Source organism: Drosophila miranda, chromosome XL (genome assembly GCF_003369915.1).
Source record: "Drosophila miranda strain MSH22 chromosome XL, D.miranda_PacBio2.1, whole genome shotgun sequence".
Classification (NCBI taxonomy): Eukaryota; Metazoa; Arthropoda; class Insecta; order Diptera; family Drosophilidae; genus Drosophila; species Drosophila miranda.
The window spans coordinates 7,672,120-7,685,535 of NC_046673.1; the positions used below are offsets into that span (position 1 = coordinate 7,672,120).

General features: G+C 47.5%; 3 protein-coding genes across 3 annotated transcripts; 2 read left to right on the forward strand and 1 right to left on the reverse strand.

Moving 5' to 3' along the window:
- Window positions 1-578: 578 nt before the first annotated feature.
- LOC108165160 lies at window positions 579-3,125 on the forward strand. The gene is made up of 5 exons (XM_017301227.2): window positions 579-1,344; window positions 1,401-1,793; window positions 1,855-2,321; window positions 2,385-2,530; window positions 2,592-3,125. The coding sequence occupies exons 1-5, from the start codon at window positions 718-720 to the stop codon at window positions 2,897-2,899; spliced, it is 1,941 nt and encodes a 646-aa protein (XP_017156716.1). The 5' UTR covers window positions 579-717; the 3' UTR covers window positions 2,900-3,125.
- Window positions 3,126-3,133: 8 nt separating this feature from the next.
- On the reverse strand, window positions 3,134-6,275 carry LOC108151102 (transcription initiation factor TFIID subunit 11). Its single transcript, XM_033398493.1, has 2 exons — window positions 5,751-6,275; window positions 3,134-4,845 (listed from the first exon to the last, which is right to left on the reverse strand). Exons 1-2 carry the CDS (start codon window positions 6,043-6,045, stop codon window positions 3,233-3,235), a joined length of 1,908 nt encoding a protein of 635 aa, XP_033254384.1. The 5' UTR covers window positions 6,046-6,275; the 3' UTR covers window positions 3,134-3,232.
- A 5,004-nt stretch (window positions 6,276-11,279) lies between these two features.
- Window positions 11,280-12,873, forward strand: LOC108164769 (ubiquitin-like modifier-activating enzyme 5). Its single transcript, XM_017300681.1, has 2 exons — window positions 11,280-11,606; window positions 11,674-12,873. The coding sequence occupies exons 1-2, from the start codon at window positions 11,347-11,349 to the stop codon at window positions 12,605-12,607; spliced, it is 1,194 nt and encodes a 397-aa protein (XP_017156170.1). The 5' UTR covers window positions 11,280-11,346; the 3' UTR covers window positions 12,608-12,873.
- Window positions 12,874-13,416: the final 543 nt, after the last annotated feature.

Below are 13,416 nucleotides of genomic sequence, written 5' to 3' on the forward strand. Positions count from 1 at the left end.
GGCCTGCTTTTTGCAGGTGTTGGTGTTATTGCCTTAATCGCACCTTTCTTTTGTTGCATATTCCACACTGAGAGAAAACTGGCATATCAAAAAGAAATACATAAAGTCGTAATTCAATTAAATATTCGGTTTTTAAATACAACATGGCCAAAAAATTAATATAGTAATAATTATATAAAACACTTTAAAATAAAATATACTACACTAAATTTGTATGAAATATATTTAACTAAAATATGAAATATATATATTTTTAATTGTGCATATATTTCCATCAAATACTTTCATTTTAATATCAAATAAAATGGTATAAATATTTATAGCTAAGTGAATTCTCTGGGTGCATATTTTTTTGGGCGACTCGGCGCTTCTTTTTGGTGTTTCCCCACGCCCCGTCTCGCTTCGCTGACCTCTTCCCTACACCAATTTAGCTATTGCAACATTTGGGGGCAACTCGAAATGCTCTGTGGTGGGTGTGGGAGTGGGAGAGCTAAGCATTAACCCATTAGCATCCAAAATGGAAATGGAAACCTTTTCCCAGGCAAAGCAGACATTGAAGGAATTCTCAATTCGATTATTATTATTTTCGATTTCGTTATCAGCTTAGAAATTGGGGCTTAGAAATTGCTTTGTGCTTGTTTTTGCCAAATTTCCATGTGAAAATTTCACCAATTGATGGTAAATTAAGTGTTATTTTGAGGATTAGCCACTATCGCTATGGCAGTGTCGGGTGAGTCGGCTGGGTTGGCTGGAGGGGGAGGAGCAGGGGGACCAGCAGGAGGAGCAGCAGGAGGAGCAGCAGGAGGAGTCGGCAAACTTGCACCGGAGGCCTTTGCCTGGCAGCACATTGACTGGCCGCCCTGCGTGCAGGCGCCACTCTTCATGGACTGGGGCAAGTACTACAGCCGCCGCCTGCTCAACAGCAAGGCCATCGAGTGCTACGGCCGCGCCCTGGCCGTCTGCAAGGAGGAGCCACAGAAGCAGAAACGTTCCTGCAAGTATCCCAGCCCCGAGATGCCCGCATCCATACGAAACTGCCCGATCGAGCAGGGAGTCTGCCGGAACGATTACACGGCCCTGTTCCATCGCAGCCTGTGCCAGCGAACCATTGCCCAGTCGGAGAGGGCCTTCGAGGACGCTACTCGGGCCAAGGAAATGATGTGGCTGGCCCAGAAGCAGGTGGACAACAACGTGGTGGGCTCCGCTGACGTCCTCATGGCGGAGTGCGACGCCCTCTTCGACTGCAACGAATTCGAAGAAACCCTCCGGACGTTGCACACGGAGGCACGCTTCTACAATCCCGCCAGCCAGATGCAACGTCGCTTTGACGTTCGCAAGAAGAAGGTGAGTCCATGGCAGTCAATAGCATTCCTTTGAGACCTCTTCAACCGCTTGTGCAGATTACGGGCGTGTTCGAGGACACCGTTGGCGCAACGCTCGGACCATTCTTGCAGCAGAATAGCGCCGCCATCGGTGAGGTCCTGCGCCGTCGGCAGGAGCTAGCCGCCTTTGTGCCCCGTCCGCTGTGGAAGAAGCTGAAGGAGCAGCAACAATGCGACGTCCAGAGCGTCCTCGAGAGGAAGATAGAAACGCTGACCTCGCTGGAGCGGGCTCGGCGGCGGGCCAGCAAGAGCTTCTACAACCACCAGTACCTGGGCAGGAGTGCCGTGGACGTGGCCCTGCTGCAGCAGCTGCGCAGCAATCAGATCTTTTTGAACCCGCTGATGCACGGCACCACCCCCTATCTGCGGCAGCTCAGTGGCGAGCAGTATGGGATCGTCCGGAAGTTCATGGTGAGGTTTTGTCCACTTGGGGGGCAGAGGGATAGAGTGAATATCCACTTCTGAATTGCAGAAAATGATGCACGCCCGCAATCCGCTGTACAACAGCAAGACGGCGAAATGCCAGAGCACGAGCGAGAGGTGCGAGAGGAGCCGTGAGAGGTATCTCTTCCACGTGGAGTACCAGACCAGGCGCGACTGCGTCCGAATGCTGCGGGAAGTGCGGCAGCTGCGCGCGGAGGGCAACGTCGAGGGCCTGACGAACTACATCGAGCACATAATGTCCAAAATTATTGACCTGAAGACGCACCGCACGCTGCCCTGGAAGTGGGAGTTCGTCAACGACGTGTATAACACCCTGGCCCTGGCCCATGTGGATCGGTGTGCGGTGCCAGCGAACGTTGACTTTTTGAATCCGAAGAACCGCCTGCTGCTGTACCTGCTGCAGCCGGAGCGGGCCAAGGACATGACCATTAGCTTCGGAGGACCCAATCTCTACATGGAAATCAAAAAGGAGGAGGCGCGCCAAAATCGATCCAAGTAAGTACGAAGAAAGGAGAGTTTTCCCCCCTTCATCCTCTCTTAATCATCTTGAAATCGCAGCCAGATGATGGATCAGCTGGAAGAGCGCCTGCGCAACTCCCGCTATCCCATCGAGCGGGCCTATCTGCGCTTCGAGTTGGCCCGCGGACACTTCAAGGAGTCCCGCTTCGACAAGAGCCTGGTCCTGGCACGCAGCGCCTTCAATGGTGAGTCCCCAGCCTGCTCCCTCCTCACTATCCATTGGTGACGTGACCACTTCATCCGTAGAGGCCCGCAGCTGCAACAGCCTGATCTGGCGCTACAACAGCATCTTCCTGGTGTGCCAGGTGCACGCGGTCCTCAGTCGCTTCGAGCGCCTCAAGGAGTCCCTGGCGAAGGCCAGTCAGCTGGCCAAGGAACTAAGGTCCACCAAGCTGATGGCCTACCTGGCCATCTGCAACATAATCAACGAAAACGACCTGAACCTGCGCAGGCTGCGCCACTCGGAGCAGTCCCTGCGGAGCAAGCCCCGCAAGCGGACCATCAGTGCGGTGTCCTCGCTCCACTTCCTGAGCAACAACAATGCCTACAGCTGAAGGAGCCCCAGCGGCTGCGATTGGCTTTCATCTAACTTTCAATCTGTTTCCAAGATGAGAGAGAGAGAGAGCCAAAGCAACTCCTGGAGCTTCTCCTGCTTTACGACCATTGCTTACGACCGGCCCAGCCCTGCCCTGCTTTGAACCGAGTGTTAAGGATTTAAATTATGCTTTATTCGCTTGAGTTTGGCTTTGAGTGTTCGTTTCAATAAATAATAAATACGTATTAATTAACAAGCATCAACGTTCGTTTAGCATTAACAACTCATTAACAATTACAAATTACAAATTACGAGTAAATTAAGAGCACAGGAGAGACTGCTTGGCTTGCTATCAGGCATTGACGGTGGGGTTACCGTTGCCTCTGCCGCTGCCGCTGCCGCTGCCTCTGCCGTTGCGGCGACGCTGCCGATGCAGTCGATGCAGGCGCCTGGATAACGACTTGGCGGCAGCTGCTGCTGTCGTCGTTGTCGCTGTCTGTATGGCACTGCTTGCATTTGCTTGCTCATCCACTGCTTGATGCACTGCAGCGCTTTCAATGCTATTTTGGGAGTTACTTGCAAGGCTTGTGACCTCTGTTTGAACCTCCTCTTCTTCGTCGTCCTCGTCCTCCTCATCTTCCTCGTTCTCCTCCTCCTCCTCCTCCTCCGCATCACCATTAGCGTTATCTTCCTCCACCTCAGCCCCATCTTCACTCTCGCCATCCGCTGCCTCTTCAGCATCATCTACGTCCGCTTCTTCCGCTTTATTGGCCTCCTCGGCAGCTGTGTCATCGTTGAACTCTACCTCTGCCACTGGCACTGGCATATCATATAACTCAGTGCCTGTCTCTGTTTCCGTCTCCGTGCCCGTCTCTATCTCCTGCTCTTTCTCCGGCTGCACTTTTGCTGGGGGTTCCTTCACCTTGGCATCTTTCCCAGCGTCATCGCCATTTCTATCGTCATCATCCACATTTATCTCGTTGTCGCTAATGTTTTCGTTTTCGATTTCTTCTGCCACTATGGGTGCTTCTGCCTCTGCCGCTGGCTCCGTCCCCTCTTCAGCTGACATCTTCAACTCTTCCACCTTCGCCTCCTCCTTCTCGGTCTCCTCCGCACCATCGATCTGCTCGTGGTATGTGTCTTCACTAACAACAATGATCGGCTGCCTAGTTGTCGTGGTCGTAGTCGATGTCGTTGTCGTCGTTGCGGCTGTTGGAGGCGCTTCAGTGGCTCTTATTGAATTGGTAATTGTTTCAATTACTTCGTTTGGCTTCAGGCCACTCTCGCCAGCATTGGCAGGTGTCTCCGCCTCCGCCTCTGTATCTGCCTCTGCCTCTACCTTTGCCGGCTCCTCCAACTCCTCCTCCTCTTCGTTGACGGTCTCCACTTGGTCTTCTTTGTTGGCCAGGTCTTGATCGCTGGCCATTAGCATTTCACTTTCAATCGGCAACGGTTCAGGCTGCTCCTCCTCCTCTGCCACCTCCTGGGGCTGCTGCTGCTGCGGCTGCTGCTTCTCCTTCTCCTCTGGCAATTCCGGTTCGTTATAGTCATACTCCGCACCAGAACCCGTTCCCGGTTCCATTTGCTCCTCATCATCACCATCATCATCATCGTCATCCTCATCGTCGCCCTTTGATGATTCGGCGGGAGGCAGAACGGGCTTACCATTCTTGTCCACGTACTGGAGGCCGTCGAGGCCCATTCGCATACACTGGAAGTGCATCTCGAAGAGATCGGTGGTGGCCAGGCGCACCACAAAGTCCATGCACATGTTGAGGTTGTTGCCTACGAGCGCGACGTCCGTCATCTGGACGCACATGGCCATGGGCACCCCCATCATGACCGGTATGCAGAACGGCGCCGGATTCCGCACCGAGATCCCGTACTTGGACGAGGGGCGCTCATTGAGGTACACCTCTAGCTGCGCCTCCTCCAGCTGTGGCACGAACGTGACGTTGGCGCATACTGCAAAAAACGAGACAGAGACAGAGAGCGGGGAAACGAGTGAGTTAGGGGCAGCACAAGAGAGTGAGACTATGAAACGATTCCATTCAATGAATGAAAGTTGCGGGTGGCAAATTCAGATTCGCTTCGCAAATCCAGACCAGAGCGAGGCAGAGGCAGAGCCAGAGCCAGGCAGAGCGCTCCAAGCGCCAACAATTTGTGGCATTTTGATTGGCAAATGCAACCATGTCACGAAACGAAATCGAAACGAGATTCAAGTACAGCTAAACCACTGTTATTGCTATTGTTGTCTCTGGCATGCGGCCACCAAACACCGCCGAGATCTTTGCCAAGGAAATCGGCCAGGCCCCCCCGAGCATCTGCCACGACTAGGACTGGGAATGCCAAAGTGCCAGAGACCAGGTCTTGATCTATGTGTCTTTCTAGGGTCTGCTACTTCCATATGTGGAAGCACAACTGCTCTTGACTCTGGTTCACGATCACTGACAGCACTTACTGTAGATCGCATCTCTATTCGCAGACCAAGCAGTGCGATAGCCATGATCATTGCAGTAGTTTCAATAGATGATAGATGATCGTCGGAAAGAGCTTTAGAACTTATAATTCCTGATTGAAACTGATCTTGTATTTAAGCGGAATAAAACGCCATCGGAATAATACCAATCGCTGAATTTTGGAGTCAATCCAAGGGCAAAACTTTTCTAATTTAAACTTATATTCCCAAAACTGTTTCCTATTCGCATTCTTAGCCTTTCTTTATTCAACAAGCTCTTAAAATGTTACTCCTTTTTCGGATCCCTGGTAGATCCCCCCTGGGAGAACAGGAGGTCCGTGCCTATTACTTATCCTCCATCCATCTGCTCTTTTGGTTTTGACACTCCACGACCCGGTCGACCCCTACTCACCTTTTTGATCGAATTTGTACTGATCCACCTTGAGGCCGGCACAGCATCCGCAGACGGGGCCACGGCATTCGCACGGCTGTCCAAATGTGGACCAGATGGAGCCCTTCGACGAGTACTTGACACTGGCCAGGTTGCGACCCCGCGACACGCTCACCGTGGGCGGCAGATAGGGCGTGTGCGTGGCCAGCTCGTAGAAGATCAGGCCGCTGCTGTAGCTGCGGCCGACGGTACGATGTGGATGCCACGCGACGAACAGTAGAGCCAGGCATAGGCAGGCCACGGAAGGGGTCGGCATTCTGGAGAAGATCCTGGCAACAGGCGTGGCACTTAACAACAAATCAAATATCACTGAACAAAAAGATCGCGGTAAATATTGGCCAAACGGCAGTGGCACGGGGCACAGGGGGCACGGGGCACACACAACGCTTAACGGTAACGGTAAGTCCGTGGCAGTGGCACAGTGGAACCAAACAACGGTCAGCAATGGTCAGCAATGGACAGCAATGGCAATGGCAACCGCTCGCGATCGACGACAATTAAATATTAAAACGCTGAACGCGCTGAACGTTAGCTTAAAAATGAAATGGAAACTGCTTGCCGAGGCAGCAGCAGAGAAGCAGCCGCACTGGCAGAGGCCGAGCCAGAGCCAGAGGCAGCATCAGTGGCAGCGGCAGCGGCAGCGACAGCGGCAGAGGCCGAGACTCCAACAGCAGCAGGCAGCAAGTTCATTGCGGTTGTTGCTGTTTTTGCGAGCAAACTATTAATACCCTGCTCGAGGAGAGCATATCCACATAGATGTATGTGAGAGAGAGAGCTGGGCTTTGGGACTCCGTGGAAGAATAGAGCAGAGTCTGGAATCGGTATTGATTCGAAAATAATAATAGCCACTTCGTTTTGGGGTAATCGAGATCTAATTGGTGATTAAATCATTCCCTGCCACCACTACTTCAGCGTCAAGAACTAAAGACTTGTAAAGATACATATCAGCTATATATCTGTAGAATATTTAGAGGGAAAGAGTCGAAATTGGAACAAGCCTTATAGCAGTCTTATGTATGGCCTTTTTATATGGAATATCGATGACGGAATGACCCAGGGTGGGATTTTACATGGGCAGACGCCGGTTGTAGCGCCTTGAGCGACGATAGAGACTTGGTGTTCCTATTTATTTATCATTTTCTGTAATTGCTATGTGGAGTTTGTGGGTGTTCTTCCTCACACCATGAAAACCATCGATCCAGCAGTGTTTCAAGGATTATATGTATATTTTTATATATTTTTCCAAAGCCATAATTTTTGAAAAAAATAATCGAACATGTCGATTAGACGCAACTTTTTGCCACCACTAGACCCCAATGCTAATTCTATGAAACAAAAAACTGGATCTCCTGCAAAGAAACTTGACGCAGTCCCAGTGCAAACAGCCCATGGAGACCTTTAGTAGTAGTACTCGCACTGTCAACCGCTCATCGATAGCTTTTGATCGATAATTGTCGAGCATTTTCAATAATTTATCCTAATTCCCAACAGACACATGTATGTACATATATAATTGATCTTTGAAAGATCATTTGACATTCGGCTCGATTTTATCCACAATTTGTCCGCCTTCTTATCAGCGCGGCAATCGGGAGTTGCCTCTGCTGCTGCTGCTGCGGCTGCTGCTGCTGCCACTGTTACCATTGCTGCTGTTGTTTGTGTCGCCACTGCTTTGTTTGTTTGCCGTTTCAACTGCCGGTGCTGCCACTGCTGCCACTGCGCGGGCACTACTGTTAATGCTTCGTTTTGTTGCGTGTGCCGCGGCGCCTCGCTTTTTTCGGGCGACAGTGACAAGAAAATTGCGACGGTCGTGACTGGCTGGGAAAGCCAAAAACAAGGGGCGACCAACGTCTCTGCCGCCCTACACCCCCGTCCATTGTGTTACGCAAATCACTTGGGGCAGGTCATGGCCCGAAACAGACGACTTCCAGCCGAAACCCAGGGAAACCCTTGGGGCAAGCTCCGGCCCAGAGCTCTCACCAAAAAAGCCAATACTGCGGGAGTTCCTGTTACTCTTGCCGCTGATTTGTGTGCTGGCCATATCCTCCATACATATATCTTCCATTGGAGCTTGGGGCTTAATTATCAATGGAGGAAAACAGACCAAAGCTATGGTTGCGCCGCGCCGCGCCGAAATTGGGCTTCTGTTTGCCAATTTTGGATCCAGCAATCGCGTTAAACGCATCGTCGCATTGCATAATGTCTGGGCCTGGGCCTGGGCCTGGGCCTGGAACTGGAGCCTTGCCCTCCCTCTGGCCCGCCCTAATGCAATCCCATTAAGCGTTAAGGGGGACAACAGTTGCCAAGTTCGACGATTGAACTGCCGATGAATACAGCTCCAAAAAAACCAAAAAACGAAACCATGAGTGTTTGCTGCACCGATACCTGTACGCCCTTTCAGTTCTCTCGACCTCTTTGTTTGTGGGCAATCCATACTATAGGTAGCTGATATCACACATATATTTTCCCTTTGGAAGGATTTGAATAGAGCCTTCCGAGGCATGTGAAGATTCCATTTGAAAAACCCTCTGCGCCTAAAGGGTATACAAAAACATCAAATGTGGAATACAAAAATTGAGAAAACTCTCTTGAAATAGAGATAAAAAATTCCAAAAAAGTGTCACCCGTTGGGAGCTGTTAACAATTAACTCTAATAAGCCCCGCAGACTGGCTGACTGGCAGACCGGCAGACTGGCAGACAGACAGACTGGAGTCGGTGCAATGCGCCATCGTTTATGTAATGAGCCGTCACCATTCACATCCACTTCGTCATCATCAGCGTTGTCGGCCCAAATGGGAGATGGAAGGCGGCAGTAGTAGTCGCTTATTAGGCATGGCATTATTATTCATTACTGATAAAATCAATTTGGTGTGTCTCCGACTCTTGCTTTATTTCTTTTCTTTTCTTTTCTTACCTTTTCTCGACGTCTTTCTGTCTGTCTGTCCGTCTGTGGCAACTGTTTTTGGGGCCCTTACGACAAATTACCGCAACTGCCACCATTGGGCCCGATCGATTAGACAGATGCATGTGAATCCCCAAGGAAACTTGCAATTCGGTTCCCGAAATCATGCCTCCACGAAAGTATTAATGCTAGAGATCAAGAAATTTGTACAAGTTTGCACTGAAATAGTTTTGGCGTTGGATTGACAGCCGATGGAGCACTCGGATACCCCAAGTTCCCTCGGTATGAAAAGAGGCGACTCGGTTCTCTCGGCTCTCCGGGGAGTCCTCTGAGTATGGTGGGCCTCTGAGGACTCTGAGGACTCAGCCGTGGAGCTCGAAGATGGAACATCGATTGGTACACCTTTAATTTTCTCACCAAAACAGCAGCCTTTGGTGATCATATCCTGTTGGGTATACACAGTCAAAGAGCGTATACAAACGGAACAGCCGCTGATGTGCTTAAGTTTCCGAAGATGCAAAACTTAAAGATGTGGCGGGAGGTCTGCCAGACCCGGTATTATTTTAAAGGCCCAAATAAAAAATGAAAATGGAAAAAGAGTCAATATGTATGGGTATATATTTATGCATACTCATATATATGTAGCTGATCCAAAGGCAGTGCAGTAAAGTATCAAATCACACAATGGTTTATCCAAGGAACAATAAATTCAATCAAAGCCATGTATTGACTTTCACCAAAACGATTCGGAAGAATAACGGCCTGTAGAGTTGTTTCAAAACGCAAACTCCAGATCAGATTCAATACCAGTTTGCGCCTCCTGGCGGAGGAAAGCGCGATGTAAAGGCTGATGTTGGTATGGGAAGAGAGAGGGACCAAAAATGGATACGTAAAATGTTTAAGGGATTACAAAAAAAAGCCCATTGCGGACTGCCACCGATACAAATGTTTATTCGCAATGACTGGGCGTTAATGAATATCTAAGGAGATATGTATGCATATGTATGTATCTTGGGACATGTGCTCCCCTGATATGTTTTAAAAAAAAGTTAACTATAAATGTCATAAGCTAAAAACAGTCGGAATACGAATTTGAAAGATATGAATCTAAATCTTCATAAAGTTAATCAATAATTAAATCAGGAATAGAAAGATCCCAGTGAAACATACTTTACCTATTTTTACTTATTTTGTATGTTAGATTTAAGTCGAACTTATTTGGCTTATCACTCCGGTGGATCCAGAATATGTACTCTCAAATTTTCTTGCTGTTATATTTAACGTTGGGCTAATATAATCAAAATTGTCTGTAAACCAAAATTCCACTTGTTCTTTTGAAATACTTTAAAAGTTTAAATGGCTGGTTATAAAGTAAAGTTTAAAGTAAGCCAGTCAAATAGAAAATTGATTCATTAATCGGATAAAATTATGTGGGCATGGGAAAATGTTTTATCTAGCTAATAATATTCGACGGAATATCAAAAATTAACAAAAGGAACGACTATCCTCTTTCGTTCTTTTTGGTTTGACCATTTTCGCTAAGACCTCTTTTTACGCAAAATTCAATAAAAGCAAGTATTTAAAATTAGCCAGTTAAGTAGAAAATTGATTCATTAATTGGATAAAATTATGTGGTCATGGCTGAAAGTTCTATCTAGCTAGTAATATTCCACGGAAGATCAAAATCGAGGAATATGTAAAATATAACTTGAATTCGTCAGTATATTTACGGTATATTTTTCAAATGAGACCGTATATTTCGGTGCTGTTCTGAGGGTCATACTGTAGAAACTGGTTTTCGCCGCGCTCCCATGTGGTGTTTTTTAGTGCTAAATGGTATTTTTGTCATCTATTAATTTAATTTTCAATGTTATATAGAAATCCAATAAAAGCAAGTATTTCGAATAGGCCAATCATGTATAGAATTGATTCATCAATCGTACAAAATTGAGTGGGCATGGCTAAATCTTCCATATATATAGTATTATTCTACGGAACAAAGAATATGAGCAATTGATCGTTTTTTGAATCGAATTTGAATTCGCCGCAGTTCGCCCCAGTTCGCTTTATAAACAATGAGTCTCATTCCATACACAAACATGCTGCTAATTCCATGCAGACATACCCTGGGGGTAATGGATGTTATAGAGTTGTGAATACGTTTGTCTTCCAAGGCTCAGTAGGTATCAGGATAGAGATAAATATATACAAGATACTAATAATACACATGAATAAGTCAAAAACATATCAATTTGAGAAAAGGTCTTAATAAATTGCGTTTGATCTACATACAAATTTAGCGAAATAGGGTGTACAAAGGGATATACACGCATCATGTCTTCAAATACCAGCAACATTGCGACTGATTTTTTGTTGAACTATTTTGTTTAAACGTTGTTTTAGTCAAAATACAATAAAAGCAAGGATTAAAAACCATCCAATCTTGTAGAAAATTGATTCATCAATCGTATAAAATTAAGTAGTCATGGCTAAATGTTCTATATAGCTAGTAATACTCGACGGAATATCAAAAACGAGGAATATGTATAATAGAACTTGAATTCGTCAGACCGTATATTTTATCAGTGGGTCCGCGGTCACACTGGGTGACACGACGACACAAGTCGGATTTCGTTGTTTTCTTCTGCAAGACCATGACCAACGCCATCGAGGAACTGCAGGCCATCATCGCCGAGCTGAAGACGGAGGTGGAGGAGCCGCGGGCCGTCATCCGGCAAAGCCGAAACCGCATCGAACACATGTCCGCCGAGGTGGTAGACTCGAATCCCTACAGCCGACTAATGGCCCTCCAGCGCATGAACATTGTGAAGAACTATGAGCGCATACGGGACAAGACGGTGGCCATTGTGGGCGTGGGCGGTGTGGGCAGCGTCACGGCGGATATGCTTACGCGGTAAGGGAACCAGGAAGGAAGTGCAATCTGAATAGCTGATGATCTCTTCGTATTGGTTTTCTTTTAGTTGCGGCATTGGCAAGCTGATCCTGTTTGACTACGACAAGGTGGAGCTGGCCAACATGAATCGGCTGTTCTTCACGCCCGACCAGGCGGGTCTGTCCAAGGTGGAGGCCGCCGCCCGCACGCTGACCTTTATCAATCCCGATGTGCGAATCGAGACGCACAACTACAACATCACCACCATTGATAACTTCGACAACTTTCTCAGCACGATCACGGGCGGTGGTACTGTGGCTGGCGAGCCCGTGGATCTGGTCCTGAGCTGTGTCGACAACTTCGAGGCCCGCATGGCCATCAATGCGGCCTGCAATGAGAAGTGCCTCAACTGGTTCGAGTCGGGCGTGTCGGAGAACGCCGTCTCCGGCCATATACAGTTTCTACGTCCCGGGGACACTGCCTGTTTCGCCTGCGCCCCGCCCCTGGTGGTGGCCGAGAACATTGACGAGAAGACCCTGAAGCGGGAGGGCGTGTGTGCCGCCTCCTTGCCCACCACAATGGGCATCACAGCAGGATTCCTGGTGCAGAACGCCCTCAAGTATTTGCTGAACTTTGGCGAAGTCTCCGATTATCTGGGCTACAATGCACTGAATGATTTCTTTCCCAAAATGACGCTGAAACCGAATCCCCAGTGCGATGATCGAAACTGTCTGTTGCGACAGAAGGAGTTCCAGGCGAGGCCAAAGCCCGTGGTCGTCCAGGAGGAGGCACCCACCGACGAACCTCTGCACGCTAGCAACGACTGGGGCATTGAACTGGTGGCGGAAGATGCCCCTTCCAATGCTCCTACCGATCAGTCCCAGAGCACCGATGTGGGTCAGGGACTGCGTCTGGCCTATGAGGCACCGGAAAAATCCAGCGCGGAGGTAACGCAGGCGACCACGGCGCCGGTGGATGACACCAGCCTGGAGGATTTGATGGCGCAAATGAAGTCGATGTAAAACGATTCCACTGTTAGACGCATACTCGGTATTTATAGATATTTTTTTTACAATTATTTTTGTACACAATCTTTTTTTTGTATTTGAATGTTGAAAATAGGACAATTTATGTAAAATTGATCAATTTATACAAACTTTCTAGGTGCAAACTATTCAGGATATTTCTCATATTCGAAATATCCATTTGCATGCTTCGCGATTTCTCAATTTTTCCAAGGCTTTCCAATTGTAAGAAAAAACAACTCAGTATAAAAATATATATTTGATATTTCAGTTTTGTATATTTTTTTGCTGATTTTCGATTTTAAAAAGTTTAGTTCATTCACTCTCGTTTCCCTCTCTAGGGCATACACCTTCCTACTTTCATATATAGTAGGCGATATTTTTGCGATATTTCGTAATGGACTCACCTTTTTGTCCAATGCACCAATGTAGAAATCATGTAAAAATGCCGAATTAGTGATATGTGGACATATGTCTATATATAAGTATATACTTGCATAGTGCTATTGATCCAGTGGGGCTTCGCAGCATTTGAATATTTAAATATTAATTTCTGTGAACTTTTTGCCAGTTCCAGGTTCGGTTCCAGTTCAAGTTTGTTTTCTTCTTCTTGTATGTAGCTTACATGTAGCAAAACGTGTAGATACCATGTAGCAAAGTTTATTAAGTGGATGTTTTTGTTGACCTTTTAAGCCATATTTTATAAACAATCCAATAAAATGGAGAACTTAACAATTGCCAATTTATGTTAAGTGCTGAGGGTCCCATCTAGCTAGTAATATTAAACGAAAAATCAAAATGAAGGA